This window comes from Cydia pomonella, chromosome 28, assembly GCF_033807575.1.
Source record: "Cydia pomonella isolate Wapato2018A chromosome 28, ilCydPomo1, whole genome shotgun sequence".
In the NCBI taxonomy this organism is placed as follows: Eukaryota; Metazoa; Arthropoda; class Insecta; order Lepidoptera; family Tortricidae; genus Cydia; species Cydia pomonella.
The window spans coordinates 1,840,397-1,857,745 of NC_084730.1; the positions used below are offsets into that span (position 1 = coordinate 1,840,397).

Genomic DNA, 17,349 nt, shown 5'->3' on the forward strand with positions numbered 1-17,349 from the left:
GAACTGTCAACTGACATTTGTCATTTGTTGTTTATCGCCTAACTGTCAACAGTGTCAATCCGAGAGTTGTGACGTCATCAGAATCTTCAACGACGTTTCGAGTTTGGTCACGTGACGTGTGCCAAAAGATATTTTAAATTCAAATATTTACAAAAATATGGTCATTACAGGTCCCCTGAAAGTCGTTTAACACGTTCTTATAATCCAAAAGACTTTATTGGGATACAATTCTGCCCTAAGATTTGTAGATGGAAACAACCATATTCCATCAGGCATTTTGAATAAACGGATTACGCAATTTACACATTAGGCTTACTTGGCGGATATAAAATGGTAAGGCGCGTATTTTTTACCTGTTCAATGTAATTACCTAAGTTTGTTTCTGCAATTAAGAACATAAATAAATAAATAACAGTAATAATAAAAAAAGTAGTAAACATTAAATCTAAGATAATGACCTGCATGTACATTAAGTATAAGCAAGGTATAGCGTCTTCCTTTTCTGTTGTTAAAGTTTAATAATCTTACCTGAACCTACTTTACAAATTCATAGAAGTTAAACCAAATTGTATAAGTCTGGTTTGAGCAGCAAAGAATGTTATTATTCTATAAGTGGAAACTGTTATGGCTTGTGTGTATTCTATATTTGTTTAAACATATGTATTATTTTTCGCTGTTTGTTTCCCAATAATAAATAAAATAAAATAAAATAATAGCTGACGGTCTTTCCACCGCGATACAACCGGCTGACTATTTTTTAAATTCATTATTGCATCTAAACTAACATCTGACAAAGTAGGTATCAGCCGGGAGGCGATGACTGACGAAGCTCCTGGCCCACGGTCTAATCGTGAACATTACAAAAGTAACTGGAGATAGTATAAGGATTGTGCAAGAGAGGTATGGGCATTTGTGAATGTCATCCCGCTCTGTGTGGTAGGGCACAGCACAGCGGATGTCATTCCAGATCTAGAGCAGAACCCAACTGGGGAAGTACCTCCACCTTACAGAAAATCGCAGCCAAATAACACTAGACCCTACTCATAGTGTTGTGTTCCTGCCGATGAGTAAGGTTGCCAGAGCTCAACGAGGTGGGAGGGGGTTAGGGTCGGCAACGCGCATGTAACTCCTCTGGAGTTGCAGGCGTACATCGGCTACGGATACTGCTTACCATCAGGCGGGCCGTATGCTTGTTTGCCACCGACGTAGTATAAAAAAAAAATAAGGGGTCTCCCGTTCAAGTATTTGCTCCTGTCACATGCCCCACCTTGTATAATTGTTTTTTTAAGGCTGTTGAACTCCCTTCTGTCATGGGCACCAGATCGTGATATGGTATTGTAAGGTGATGGACGAAAATTGATTGTGATCTGTCTTTCCTATTGTCTCATCCTATTTTATAATCTGAATTGTACAGTGCTTTGGTTTCGACTGTAATGTTATATATTATGTTTCAAATAAATAAATAAAAATATACATTTTACAATTCGTGTTCCAGATTGTTCAACCGACACAAAATAAGTGATGGCTGCCTATTGCAAGAAGAGGACGACCTGATGACCGTCTCTTTCATACCGAAGCGGCCGACCAAGGACCAGCCCAGTCTCAACGACTGAGCATTTCACACTAGATAGAAATATTATCTAGACTGAAATCGGGACTGATATGTTTTAAAAAAAACGGATGATGCGACAACGCGATAGACAGAATTAAAATATTATGTAATCGTGTAGTGTTGTAAAATGTGTTGGAAACGGGTATTAGGCTTCGAGCAACACCGGGAAGGGAGTCGGCATTCGCACTATTTCCCCTCTGTCGGAGCCATAGATGGTAGGATTGTATAGATGTGCTATACCCCTTGAGGGACAGGACATACGCAATGCGACAAAATTAAAAATACATTTTAATACTGACAACATACCTACATAATTTGGTCGGGTTATTTGTTGCTCACCATAAACCATATTAAAATTTACGGTGGGGACTAAAAAACTGTGACAAGAATAAACATAACGCTTTCTCTGCTACTCCTACAGAAAGATACATAATACTATCCCGTTCTGTCAGTTCCCCCCACCACACATGCCCAACTGGGCATAGCGAGGTGCGAGTTGTGATTCCGTACACAAAAAGAGATCGAGGTGTGCAAGATGTGTCATTTTCTATGTTGTGTCGTCATTACAGATTGGATGTTGTATGTAGTGAGTAAAAAGTGCGACTGTGTGCACGTGCCCGCAAAAAATGGCAGAACGGTTTGCACGGTAAGATATCGCTTGGTCTCCTCCCTTCCGACGTGTCGGATGTCGGAAGCCGGTGTTGCTCGAAAGTATTACGTGTCACAATGTAAGAAGAGGCCGGAAGAAGTGAAGTATGGTCAGATCAAAATATAGATCGTGTCGTTCATGATGACGTGTGGCTTGATTGGTATTTTCATGTTAATAAAGGTTAGATTTGACAAATCTGCGCGTCATCTTGGATGGCACGAACTATAGATCGCGTCTTCTGTCACACGAAATAACTGATCTATTGCGCAATATAATTCACGGTCTGTCAGTACCTGAGGATGTTTTTCGGTATGTGTATTTGTATAAAATATGTTACCTATATTACCTGAGTATTGTGTACAAATACATATTTTATTAATTTTTATTAAATCAATCGTACATAAAAGTTCTTTTTGTACTCGACGACTGTAATGGTTAAATTAAGATTTCGTATACCAAGCTATAATTGCGTACTTTTCATGTATGGGCTCCCAACTCTACTATAAGATTCATTTCGCTGTAGTCAACTATAAAATAATTGACCAATCACGTGCCACCGCGCTGCCATAGAAAATAATAAACGGGCGCGGGAGTCGCGCGTTTATGTCTTTTGTACTACATTTTTGTCTACTGAGATACCAATTTTACATTCATTGTTTAGGTTTTATTGTAAAAAAATATTATTTTAGATGACTCATAGAAAAAGTATTGTATACAATAGTAGATTATATTAATCAAGCTTTTCAATTTCGTACCTTACTTAGGCAACTCAGCAAGCTTCGTTGCCTAAACACGGTGCTCGACTGAAAAGCTCTCTATTATACCACGATTGTATAAAATAATAGATAATACAACGTATCTTGTTGTAATAGATTTGATGGTGAGTTTTGGTTAAAAGGCTGTCAACACCTAAAGCGCGCACACTGTCTATTTGTATCGGAGTAAACGAGAAAGCACTGTCGCATGTTACTGGGCCTGGGCAAGGGAATAATAAGAAAATTATTTAAATAAAAAAAAGTGGATTATTAGTGTAATATTTTACTCGTTAGCGGTTTAGATATAAATGTTTTTGAAATTGTGATTTTAATTGCGGACCCATAAGTCAAAACAATAAAGACGTAGAACCGTTTAATTGTGATTTTAAGACCAATCTTTGCAATTATTTTCTATCGAGCCGATTTCGTTCAATCATGTATCGAGTACAACCACGGTCTTTGAAATATAATTAATATGAACATATATTTTTCTTACTTGACTAAAACAAATAGTCTTTCTTAAAAAACTGTTTAAGTAACATCAATTTCAAGGACATTGGGTGTTGACAGCCCCTTAATAGACGATTTTTTAATGCCGTGCGAGCTACACATGATCGTTATTGCCAAAATACTCGTGTCGATTTTTTCCATGATCAAAATGATCATTTTTTTTTTATTGATAAAAATGTTTACATGACATTACAGTTGAACCAATGCGTCACGAAACTTCGACTAACACCAATAATAATTATAAACATTAACAATTATAAGACAATAATGGCACATTGACAAATTAAATTGGAACAATTAAATTTAATCATCTTATAATTAAATTAATGGCTGGCATTTGAACATGTTACGTAGATTTATTGCAATCAAAACTCACTAATTAAAATATTAAACAAAAATCAAGCATGTTTGGGTATTACTACGGTAATTAGTGAGTTCTGTTTATCTGTGATTTATGATCATCTGAAGAAATACTAGGCAGGTACCGATACAGTTTCATTCGGTTCTTAACACATTCACAACCCACCTGGTGGGCGCTCGTGAACTTTGTTCAGATGCCGGATAACCCGCTAGGCGGGTTGTTTTGTACGCAGCTATAGACCACTGGTTTCTGGGGTAGTGCGCCGTTTTTTGTCCGGCAGTGAATGTGTTAATCAGAAAACACTCAGAAACTTCGTATTTAGGTACTAAATACTAAATTAAGTAAATTTGCCCGTTGAATACTTAGTCAGCTCATAAGTTCTCTCACAAAGGTTTTGACTGATAAAATGTAATACTATTTCAACAAAAAAGTTGCCACGATTTGAAAGCTTGTTTTATACTGATCAAAACGTAATATAATTAGTTTAAAAGTTTGATCGCGTCTTTGTTTACTTTGGGACTGTCGTTAGACGTGAAAACGCGGCTGGATTGTGAAAAATTATACTCTACAAAACGTGTTGTTTATTTATATGAACCTATTTTATTAGAACGTTATTTTACCACCAGCATTTAGTTCTCCGACAAGTCTGTACTTCAGCTAATACCCTTCAAACTTAGGGTACTTTTTAGTGACACGCTAATTTTTGACTGCCATTCAACCAGTAGGTTTGGTAAAACACGTACAGTTGCAATTTGGCAATACCAATACACATGACTTATATATTTCAAGATAGATAAAAGTCCCAGCTTTTTTATGACAGATTCAACCGTGTAAAAAGGGAAAAAAGGGATCAAAATCACCTTGAACAAGTCGTGTATTTTTTATGACATTTTTCCGAATATTACGTAGAATTATATTGTAAGTAATTCAGCATTAAATAAGCTTTCAACGTATATATAAATATATATACTTATGAATAATAAGGGATCTGTAAATAGCTTTTTTATCTGTAAAAATCTTTGTGACAGGACTATACTCTGTATATGTCTTTAAATAAAAATAAACAAGCATTTGTAAATTTCCGGGTAGTTATAACATTTATTGGTTAACCAACCAAATACAAAACCGCCTGGATCTGTCACTGAACGACCTGACTTTAACCTACATTATTTGATCATGTAATGTTTTCATCTACTCTCAACTGGCTTAAGGAGCCATTTGAGGGTAGATTTTGTTTACTTTTATTTAAATACCTAAAGATACAGAGTATAACTATAAGGTAAAGAGTTTATAGGCTTCCGCGTATACACGTTGCAAGATTCTAAGAAACCAGGAACCTGCTTCTTAAAGAAAATATTACATTACTAAATTTTTTACATTTGTACGATGGAGTTTTATAATCAGTGATATTATAATGTGTAGACATTTTAATGGAAAAATGTTATTGATCATGTATTGCTATTTATTGTGAGTATTTTCGATAAGTTTTGAAGTGTCTAAATTCTTCCATTGTCTGTTTTATAGTATTTCAATTAGTTTCTAAAATATGTAAAATATCTGAAATTAGTTTGATGTAAAAATTTACATATTTAATAGGGAATATTACCCGAAACTCTGCGTAGAGGGCGCCACTACCACAATCCATCACAATCCGGTCTACCGCGGAACAAGAAAATCGAAATTTCGTTATCTAAATTCTATCATTCTTGCATATTCGAGCGATAAAGAGGCATATAACTAAATTTGGGTTTTTCAAGTTCCCCGGTAGGCCCTTTGTAAACAAACCGCCTTGATGCATCAATGTCATATTTTATTATCTGTGAAAATAAGGCACAGTATGTATAAGTTACTCTATGGTTTACGATAGGTGTTAGTGCTGCACTCTGGCGGCTGAACATTGCAGTAATACTCCCTATTACTCTCAAAGAAAATACTGGCCCGATTTCCTTGTATGAAAATTCTAAACTACAATTTTTGAAGAAATGTATACATGTAAAAATTATTTTAATCTACTTTAAATTACAAAATCATTTATTCAGACATAAAAACAGTTTAAATTATATACTTAATAACAAAACTTATAAACTTATCTTAATTAACTTAACAATAACCTAAATTACCTTTATAGTACATATGGTGCTACTTTACCGCATTAGTGCGCAAGTTAGCATATTATGTTACTGTGTCGAACATTTAAGGGGTCATATGTACTGTAAAACGTTGTACGATACATGTGCGAATAGGTAATTCGCAACTCGTGTTTTAATTTATCGCCACTCGTTTGGAATTTCCTATTTTTCGCACTTGTATCGTAATGTACTATTACATCTCATTAGTTGTTGTCTTACATCTTGTAGACGGTATGGTATTTTCAACAATTCATTTATTGTATAATACTTCGTTTTTTTTAATTAGAAAAAGGGTAAATAATCTGGACGTGTCTTTATAATGATTAAAATAAATAATAACTATTACCAAAGACAATTTATTGTAATAGAGAGGTAGTCTAAGAAAAAAACGTGCCCCTTAGTTTGACATCCAAATATTTTATGTAACATTACATATTTAATGTAACACATTATTCAAAAGTGTTTTTCAATAAAGACACTCAAGATTGTACCCTTTTTCTAATGCAAAGAAAAAACGAAGATAGATATGTTAATTCCTTCGAGCAACACCGGGAAGGGAGTCGGCATTCGCACTGTTTCCTCTCTTCCGAAGCACATGGCCAACTGGGCATAGCGCGGGCATGTTGTGACTCCATACACAAAAAGAGATCGAGGCGTGCAAGATTTGTTTTTGACGTGTGTCATTTTCTATGTATTTGTGTCGTCATTACAGGTTGGATTTTGTATGTAGTGAGTGAGAAGTGCGACTGTGTGCACGTGCCCGCAAAAAATGGCAGAACGATTTGTACGGTAATATATAGCTTGGGCTCCTCCCTTCCGACGTGTCGGATGCTTCGAATTTGTCGGTGTAGACGGCGCTGGCTCCGTACATTATGCGGTAACTGGTTGTCAAAAGTTGACATTTGTCAATTCAGTTACCACAAAACATGGCGCCGTACAGCGCCACGTTTAGCTGTCAAACTCGAAGGCACGATATTTTCTTATAGGGAGCGTGCATGAACTGTAGGAGGCAGCACAGGAGCCGACAGATTTTTGGCGCGAGGCGTAAATGTGATGTTTTTTGTTCCAATGTAGCCCACAAGATGGCAGAACCTACTATGCACAAGAAAACACGTGACGTGTAAATGTGCATGTTTATGGTTCCGATTCAGGCCACAAGATGGCAGACCCTCCAACGCGCACGGTCCCTATACTTTATACGTCTAATACAATAAATGAATCTTTGGTATTTTCTATAAGAATTTTAGATAATCATATTAATCCTCCAAAGACTTGTAAATATTTTTATTGGGAGTTTATTTTTAATGTGTATTTTAATTTTGTATCGTTTTATGTATAGTGACAGGTATAGGCGTTCTCTTTCGCACCTTACTTACGTACTCATTTTATTGCCAGTATTTTTTAATAAATGGGCCAAAATACTTTTTAATGCCTATTAGGAATTATGTACAAATTTTGATTCTAGAGACAAATTAGTTAACAAAGGATGCTTTATTATATTCATTCGGAATTTCAATGTTTTCTATAATAGTTTGTCATCGCTGCAGCGAAGTTTTCACGATAACTATATCATTTATGCCGATATTTAAACAATATTGGATATCCCAAAAAAATTGCGTTACTTTACAAAAACTTTTTTTTTGAAAAATAATATTGCAAGAAGATTATTGGGTAGTGGTAAGTAACAAGACAATTTTGGAGTCCAAGTATTTTAAATAAATATTACTGTATTTAATTTAATTTCATAAATTATGCTAATAAATCTTTGGGTCAAAATGGTAATAATAAATAAAGAATTTTATTAAACGTTATGTATTACATTGTAAGTTAATTGTATTAAATTTGGAAATAAGTGTAATTTTCTCGTAAGTTACCTGAAATTTTTGCTTTAGTAATTGATTTCAAAAATGTATTTTGGCCCAAGTATATAATATTTTCGAGCTCTGTGTGAAAGAGACGGCTATTTACCTACCTGCTATCTCACTCTTAAGGCTTTATTATATAACAATTAATCAGGGATCTCTTTGTAAAGCCTTTAGTCACAATTAAAGAACTAATGCAGTACAAAGACTCCATTAAAATGTTCTTTTAACTTGTTCCAATTTATACAGTATGTACATATATACCATGCTTAGTGTTAACTTATAATACAAAACTAAAAAGCTTCCTAGTTTGTTTTTATAAGTTTTAAGGTCAAAAATGATTGCTCAAAAACAAGATACTTAAGTAATATTAGTTAGTTACACTATACACCGCGCCGAAATAGGTGCCTCTCTGCAGATGAAAATATGTCAGATATTTTCCGTGATATGTGCGTTGTACACTCAATAAGACATATACATTATTTTTCACTAAACCAGCTCGAAATGGCTCTCTTTTTACTTCAAAACTGATAAGAAAGTTGCATTTTATCCACATGCGTGGCAAAGTAATCTGATGCAAATTTTGATTTGTTTGCTCATGTTGGCTGATAAATATTTAATAACCTTCATTTGAATTTGATTTGTAATGTCTTACAGATAGTATTTTCCTCGCGTTGGTGTGGTGAAAAATGTTGTGTTTCACTCGGGAGCAAAGTTTGTTTAACCCTCGTGTCTTGAAACCGTCACAGCGCTCAAGATTCCACTTTTCGAACCAGTCGCTGTGCTCGTGGTTTAATTTTGGATTATTTCGCTTGGTCGGATATCAATATTATCACGAGGGGTTAAACAACAACTTTGCCCACTTGTATAACAAATAACTATTACATTGATCCAAAGTGTTTTTCTATTTTGTGTCCCACTGTCCTTCCCTTTTCTTCCGCCACTCATCACGATTTAGGGCACGCTCCCGCCAGTCACTGCAATATGCGTCGAGGTCGTCCCGCCATCTCTTCTATTCTGCCTCTAATCGTATTATATCGAGCGTTTTTCTGGAGTCGTTGTACTGGTTATAGTTATTATGTGGTAGTCACGTATCCCAGCTAATCCTTCGATGTATATCGTAAACGTACTTTAGTGCAAGTATTCTATTTTTTATTGTACCGAATAAAAATGTATACTTTTTAAAATGCCTTTTATTTTAATATTTATAATCTCATCTTGAATGTGTGGATGGGCGGAGGAACTTTCTTTCTCTAATCCAAGGAACAATAATGGTACAGGCCGCGTAGCTAACACGCAAATCGCTTACGCTCCGTAACGATCAAAATACAACTCACTGTCACACTAATATGGGAGAGTGATAGAGACATAAAGCGTTTCGTTGTCGTAGCGGTAGTGATTGTCAGCTTGGGTAGGCCTGTAGGGCTAATATGGTCGGCCCTTTATCATTTGTCACCATGCCTGTCACGTTCTAACAAGTATGTAAGCGCGAAAGTGACGGGCATAGTAACAGGTGATAAAAATAGAAACATGCTCCTACCGCTGTTCTTTAAAAGTTATGTTATAGAGCCAGGCTAACTCTGCACCGTGTTTGACAACACAGAGTGTGGAAGTGTTAATATAAACGTCAAACTTCTACGATATGACGTCTGGAATAACTTAGCTCAGCTTATAACGTTCGTTCTACTAACATATAGTATATAGAAATGCATGTTTGGTTATAACACTTATAACCCTTTATAAAGCGTAAGGGTGTCAGGAATTATGCTAAAAGGAACCCCGCCATTTTGAAATAAAGTTCAAAATTAGGTGGGAAATATATTCCCTCTGTCTGAAATACCAAAAAATAAGAACTATGATTGTGGGTCCCTTGAACAACTAACCGTAACCATGGCAACGAGTTACACTAAAAAGTTAATTCACAGATAGTGTTTAATATTTTATAAGCATTGAATAACACCCCCTTATTCGTTGGGGCCAAATAAAGTTATTTATCCATTAGGTGGCCATCAATTTAATATCGCTCTGAATCGGTGATGACTACTGGGAATGATTTCCCATTTAAGACTAAAACATAAAGTACGATTCTTTTTATATTAGAATTTAAAAATAATGCTGTATTTGTATTTGGTTAAGATGGAAAAGACGAGAAAAAAATCCCACGAGTTACTAGTGAGTTTAAATATACTATTCCCTCGTAAAACTATGTGTAAGGTATATTATTCTCCCTTATATAATTTTGAACTTCTTCTATAATCATATATTTAACACTATCAAATTTATTCACGAAAATCTTCATATCTTGCTTAGTTTCACGAGCTAAAATCGCCATAAAAATGATGAATTCACTCAAATTCAGCTCAACAAAGTTAGGATCTAGTCTTGAGTAGGTTCTTGCAAAATGCTCCTCGGTTAAAAATCTTCCGTCTAAGATGTTGCATTGTTTAAACCACTTTTGTATGACTGAAAACTTCGCACCTTCACTAAAACTGCCGGCTCTTAAAACTGTATGCATTTCTTCCAAATGTATTGCCATTTTGTAGGTACTTACTATAAAAAAAGTTGCTCACAAATTTTTTATCTAGTCCTAACCGGGCTTGACTACTATGCAGTGCGTATTTATGTAAATTTTTAGTGTTAAAAATATAACCTAAGCACGTAGTTATGTAATTTATAAATACAACAAATACTAAGTAGGTATATACCTATCTTTAAGCCTTTAAAAGGCAGAGGGAATATATTTCCCACCTAATTTTGAACTTTAATTTAAAGTGGTAGGATTCAATTTTCCATAATGCCTCACACCTGTGTTAAAACGGAAGGATATTTAGGCCTGTATTCAGCTCTAAAATACAAGCCCAAAACCTAATCAAGTAATGAACATTAAGGTCGCCTCACTCTCCCTATTAGGCGGCTCCTAAAGTGGGAACGGGAGACTTGGACCAATATTCCAATCTAATTTTCATAGTGATAGCGTAGGTACTCGAATAATGTTAAAATCTATAAAGCCATGATTCTTAAGTCAAGTGGAGGCCCGCGCGATATCACCTTTTCATACAAACTTAGTCCTCATTTTCCTCTCTGGACATTAACATTATTGAAAAGATTTTGGCACAATTTGTTGTATATCAATCACTTGTCTAGGGGCAAGGGGACGTTTGTTTGGTTTTTTTCGAATTTTTAATTATTACCTATAAGAGTTAAGAGTAACATTTAAAATTTATATGAAATCTGTTTTTCGCTCCTAATTTTTACAATACTTAATCAAAAACCCGGACTTGTACCCGGGTCCGGGTTTTGGACCCGGGTACGACCTTAAACTACGTCCAAAAGAGAGTTATGGGCAAAAATAAAACGTAGCATAGCTACATCGAATATACGTTCATCGATTTTCGATAATATCCGTATCCAGAGAGGAAAATGGGGACTACGTTTGTATTGTATGGAGAACCGTCCCCTTTCCTCTTAATGACGTGCACCTAAGCCTACACGATTATATTTCAAACTAACATAATGTACCTCTAAATTCTTCAAGTTTTTCTACCATCCTTTTAACCTATTAATTTTGACCCTATTTTCAAAACTAAAAGTAATTCAAATTATCGAATTTAAACCGTGAATCGTCCTAATTAGCCAAAACAACGGTCACGTAGTTTAAGTGACTCGCGCGACATTTCAAATTACACAAAACGTTACCTATCTCACCAAAATGGAAATGTTCAACCAACTGCAAGGGGAAAGCCAGAAAATGCTTCAAGAGCTGAAAAAATGGACCGCAGATTGTAAGAAGCCAGTTTGAACTTTCACTTCTATACGTGGTGTTTTTTCGTCACCTGTAATAATATACGGGGTGAATATATAGGGACCGTGCGCGTTGGAGGGTCTGCCATATTGTGGCTTGAATCGGAACCATAAACATGTACATTTACACGTCACGTGTTTTCTTGTGCATAGTAGGTTCTGCCATCTTGTGGGCTACATCGGAACAATAAATATCACATTTACGCCTCGCGCCAAAAATCTGACGGCTCCTGTGCTGCCTCATACAGTTCATGCACGCTCCCTATAGGTCATACTGAGTGACTTTTACTATGGGACCAATCTCGAAATCGCGAAAAAAATATTGGCTGTTTCATCCATTTTGGCTGTCTGACCTTGACAGAGAGTAATCTTGGAAGAGAGGAGTCTATGGGAGAATAATTTCTTTTTTCGCGATTTCTGGGATTCCATAGTAAAAGTTGCTCAGTATGACCTATATATTCACCCCGTAAATTATTGCAGGTGCCTAAATAAACACCCTGTATTATCAAATCACGTCGGTATAATACATTACGATACAAGTGCGAAAAGTAGGAAATTCGCAACGAGTGGTGATAAATAGAACACGTGCAAAAACAGTGCTTTAAATCGACGCGAGTTGCGAATTGCCTATTCGCACATGTATCGTACAACGTTTTACAGTACATATGGCCCTTTAAATTTTCGACATAGTTACGTTACATAATGTACTAATTTACGCACTAGTGCGGAAAAGTAGCACCATATGTACTGTAATAGTACATTACGATACAAGTGCGAAAAATAGGAAATTCGTAACGAGTGGCGATAAATTAAAACACGACCGAAGGGAGTGTTTTAAATCGACACGAGTTGCGAATTACCTATTCGCACGTGTATCGTACAACGTTTTACAGTACATATGGCCCTTTAAATGTTCGACACAGTAACGTAATATGCTAATATTCGCACTAGTGCGATAAAGTAGCACCATATGTACTATAAAATACATTACGATACAAGTGCGAAAAGTAGGAAATTCGTAACGAGTGGCGACAAATAAAAACACGTGCAAAAACAGTGCTTTAAATCGACACGAGTTGCTAATTGCCTATTCGCACATGTATCGTACACTGTTTTACAGTACATATGGCCCTTTAAACTTTCGACATAGTTACATAATGTACTAATTTACGCACTAGTGTGGAAAAGTAGCACCATATGTACTGTAAAAATTGTTATGACAGACTTTATAAAATTGCAAGATGTAATTGAAATACACATACTTATATAGTATAGGTACAACTATTGGATCAGTGAGCTGTAGACTACCCTACTATTGAATATACTCTATGCTGTACAATTGTAGATCTTGCATTAGCTTAAGAAATGTAAAAAAAACTTAATTCGTAGAGTCATTATCACAACTCACGGTAGTCGTAAGTGCCACAGACTCTACCGACGCTTAAATCCTTTATGTAAATTTCAACCATTTTGAATATTTTCCAAAAACCGTAACGACAGAAAAATTTATTTAATTACTACTGAATCTGCTTACCGAATTTCACGAGAATCGGTTGAGAATTGCGACTGTAGGAGAGAACATACGGACATACGCAAAGCATTTTGCAAGCTGAAATAGAGACCTTTGCTAACGTTCGGTCAAATATACGTAGTGAAGCTAGATAAGTGTGAAGCTAGAAAAAATAAGACAATTGCATGTGAATGGGGTCTCTATTGTTTCCCTTAAAGTTTTAAGTCATAATGTATTGTTTGTCCGCATTTTCGTTAGCCATAATTTGGTTTTTTCTCAGAAATGCGTAACTTTTCAGGATTGCCATAAATCAAACCTAACCTAACCTATCTATAGGATAACCTTACGCAGCGGCTTACGTGAGCGATGACTCGCGAATGCGACGCGGCGCGACGGCCCAGCGGCATTCGGAGATCGCCCACGTATAACACTTCCATAGGTATCAAAGGATTGAATTCACCCGCGCCGCTTCGCGTTCGCGAGTTATTCGCTCACGTAAGACACTGCTTACGAAAATCCTGAAAAGTTAACGGTTTCAGAATGATGACTAATGATAATCTGACAATACTGTGTTATTCCAAGGTGGTCTACCAAAATATTAATCAAGTTTTGTCAGAACTGTATCTTAAGATGCATACCTAATAGTATTTTTAAAAGCCATGTTATAAGTATACATGACGACCGGTTTGGCCTAGTGGGTAGTGACCCTGCCTACGAAGCTGATGGTCCCGGGTTCAAATCCTGGTAAGGGCATTTATTCGTGTGATGAGCATGGATATTTGTTCCTGAGTCATGGGTGTTTTCTATATATTTAAGTATTTATACATATTTATATATTATATATATCGTTGTCTAAGTACCTTCAATACAAGCCTTATTGAGTTTACTGTGGGACTTAGTCAATTTGTGTAATAATGTCCGATGATATTTTTTTAAAAAAGTAAGAGATTCAAGTGTTTAATCAAAACAAGATCTGACAATCATTATATTATGACTTTCAATAATTATGTCAAATAAAGGGATACGTTATGTTTGATTTGATACAGCGGGGGCCGAGTTGGCGGCCGTGTACGGAACCATGAAGAAGACTGGCAAGAACAGCGTCGACGGCATCGTGCAGTGGATGAAAGATGGTGAGTTGTTGCTTCTTAGCTAAAAGGATGACTGGTCTGTTCTACTCGTATACCAGGTGCCCACGAAGAACCCGAGAGATTTTAACCACGCCATGCACCACAAAAAGAGGTTTTTTTTTTTATAAGAGTTTAGGTCAATTACACAGAAAAAAAAATTTGTACAAAAAATGTAAACGCTGCTGGTTAAACTGTAACTCAAAAAGAATTTGAACTTTTTTTTTATAAAACCTATTTTTTGCAAAGTGTTACTTTTCACTTTTTAGGATATTTGGACTAGGCATTTAGGGATTTTTTTTACATAGTGGCAACATCGCCATCTAAAAGGCGTTTTGCACTAAGTAACAATAAAAAAATTGTTTTTTTTTTTTGTAAATGGCTTTAACTCTGAAATTAGGCGACTTCCAAAAAAGTTTGTAGGACATTTTAGTCTTTAAATAATAAAAATGGGGCCAGTACAGCGGTGTCACACACACGAATTCGAGCCAATCGTGCAGTCTAACGCCACAACGCGATTTGGTTGATGAGTTCGCATCACGCGTGCGATTGGTCGCAACTAGTTGCGTTAGACTGATAGAACAATTGGCTCGATTCGTGAGTGATACCACTGAAGTACCACAAAAAGCCCGTCCTCAGATAAATGCCAATATGGACCCTGCCTATGAAGCCTGGGTTCGAATCCCGGTAAGGGCATTTATTCGTGTGATGAGCACGGATATTTCTTCCTTAGTCGTGGGTGTTTTCTATATGTAAATATATGAGTATTTATTTATAAATTATATTTACCGTTGTCTGAGAAATCGCAACTTGGGAAAAACGATTCCCGAAAATACCATCCGTTGTGATATGGTTTTAATCAATATAAAAACTTTTAGAGTTAGACCAGGCTACGTTTGCAGTGATTTTGATAGCCCAGAGACCGTGCAAGTGTTCTTTAAACGTCATAAATTCATAGAAATATCAGTCTGGGCTATCAATATCGCTGCCAACTTAGCTTGGTCTAACTCTAGAGCTTAATTAATCAGTGGCACATTTTACAAAAGAAGATATCTGATCTGTTTTTAGGCCACATTATGTTAATAGTACTTAAATTTGTTCTACAGTAAAACTGATCTCCTCAAAAGAGACAGAAGAAAAAGTCCGCGCAGAACTCGACAAGGCACCAGATAAAAAAGACGTCGGCTTCCAGCAATTCAGGAACACAGTGTTCCAGGTGGTGGAGGAACAGAAGAAGGCGTTTGCGGAGATGGAAGCAGCGGTGAAGGAGCAGGGGGGGAGGTTGGTAGCGGCGTTCCAGGCGGGGACTAGTGCTGCACAAGAGGCGCTGAGGAGGCATGACAAGACGACAGGAAAATAGTCTTTATAGAATAGTCTAAAAGTTTCAATGGATGACGCTCCAGATCTTAAAAACTACCTATTCATACATCATGCGCCGATGGAAAGGAAATGGGCTTTGGGAAGCAAGTACAGTAAGACAAACATACAGCTAAAGAACGCTCTAAGAAGCTAAAAATAAAACTGAGCTGAAAGGATAAGGACAAATAAGATTAATAACACAAGCACATGTTAACGAACGTGTCAATTAATTAAAAACCGTATAACTACATCTACATTTTTTTTTTACAATTGATTGTAATTATATGTACATAAATAAAAGACTACAAATCACTAGCTAATCTTTAAATCTAAATCAACAGGTACTGAAAGTCTAAAACAGTTATATAAAACATTATTCATATTCATTTATTTCGTACACCTAAATATCGTGTTAATGGTGTAACCTCGAGGTGGGTTTTAAATTTTCAACATTTCCTTTGTTTTTAGTTTTGTACTAGAGTGTGCTGGTTCCTGGTGGTGGTGGTTCCTGTACTGGGTTTTTATTCAGAATCAGTCTCGGAACCGATAATGCCCGGAATTCACCATACAATCGCAGCCCCAAGATTATTATTATCTTTATTTCTGGTGGTAGGTAACAGAAACACATACTACAATTCATTAAATATATTTCACTTAGCATTATCACGTAAAAATAAAACTTATATTTACAATTCTCTTTGTAATAATAATAAAATTTGAATAACAACTAATAATAATTATAGCTAATAACAGTATTAGTAAATTAATAATATATAATTTGTGATATTTTGTATAATCTGATCGCATTAGACTGCCATTTTTAGATTTTCATAAAGATATAATAAAATCTATTTTTAAAAATAATAAATAATCGTAAAAGAGATATAAGGATAGAGAAAATAAAAATGGAGAAATGTGTGTAACATAAAATGTATATATATTTTTACCAGAAGAATTTTTCGTATCGTATCTTTTCGTCACGACCGCCGTATAAAAATTCATTCCCATAAAATAAAGCAAGAAGATGACTAAAAATTCATTGTGGATTATGTACAGACGAGAGGTTAAAGAACCCGTCTAGCGGGTCGCTGGCAGCGAATATGTTAAAGGTTGTCGTCAGTGCCATCCAATAGCATCGAAGAGTAGAAGGTAACCAGTGGCGACGAGTAGGTTACCCAGCATGACCGGGAAACCGACACGCAGGTATTGCAGGAAGGTGAACCGGTAGCCGTGCTGCTCGGCGACTCCCGCGCACACTACGTTTATATCAGTGCCATCCAACAGCGTTGCAGAGTAGAAGGTAACCTGTGGCGATGAGTAGGTTACCCAGCATGACCGGGAAACCGACACGCAGGTATTGCAGGAAGGTGAAACGGTAGCCGTGCTGCTCGGCGACTCCCGCGCACACTACGTTAGCGCTCGCGCCGATTAAAGTGCCGTTGCCTGAAAAATAAATTCAGCTTCACCATCTCAACTCCCTAAATATCCACCTAAAATAAGAAATAAGCAGTTTAAAAAAAAACTCAAACAGACGCGATGATCGCAATATAGTTTATTTTTAATTGCAAACTTTACTTGTCTTAAATAAATATTAGTTTAAATAAAAAAATATTGATCTACTGAGCATGATGAAGTCTTAGTGTTTGGGATTTTTCATCTTTGTATGTGCCATGT

At 36.1% G+C, this 17,349-nt stretch overlaps 3 protein-coding genes across 11 annotated transcripts in view; 2 read left to right on the forward strand and 1 right to left on the reverse strand.

The window, feature by feature from the left end:
• LOC133533049 (copper-transporting ATPase 1) overlaps window positions 1-9,065 on the forward strand; it is a 100,465-nt gene extending 91,400 nt beyond the window's left edge. For 5 of the 6 annotated variants that reach the window (XM_061871975.1, XM_061871974.1, XM_061871971.1 and 2 more), the window contains one exon: window positions 1,496-9,065. In XM_061871975.1, coding sequence (XP_061727959.1) covers window positions 1,496-1,613 — 118 coding nt within the window. In that variant the 3' untranslated portion in view covers window positions 1,614-9,065. The remainder of the gene's footprint in view (window positions 1-1,495) is intronic. The other variant, XM_061871976.1, reaches the window with a different exon arrangement.
• Window positions 9,066-11,357: 2,292 nt separating this feature from the next.
• On the forward strand, window positions 11,358-15,990 carry LOC133532856 (uncharacterized). The gene is made up of 3 exons (XM_061871705.1): window positions 11,358-11,660; window positions 14,236-14,322; window positions 15,423-15,990. The coding sequence occupies exons 1-3, from the start codon at window positions 11,588-11,590 to the stop codon at window positions 15,674-15,676; spliced, it is 414 nt and encodes a 137-aa protein (XP_061727689.1). The 5' UTR covers window positions 11,358-11,587; the 3' UTR covers window positions 15,677-15,990.
• Window positions 15,991-16,305: 315 nt separating this feature from the next.
• The window catches only part of LOC133532855 (P protein-like), a 45,549-nt gene continuing 44,505 nt past the window's right edge, over window positions 16,306-17,349 (reverse strand). For all 4 annotated transcript variants that reach the window (XM_061871701.1, XM_061871700.1, XM_061871702.1 and 1 more), the window contains one exon: window positions 16,306-17,118. In XM_061871701.1, coding sequence (XP_061727685.1) covers window positions 16,943-17,118 — 176 coding nt within the window. In that variant the 3' untranslated portion in view covers window positions 16,306-16,942. The remainder of the gene's footprint in view (window positions 17,119-17,349) is intronic.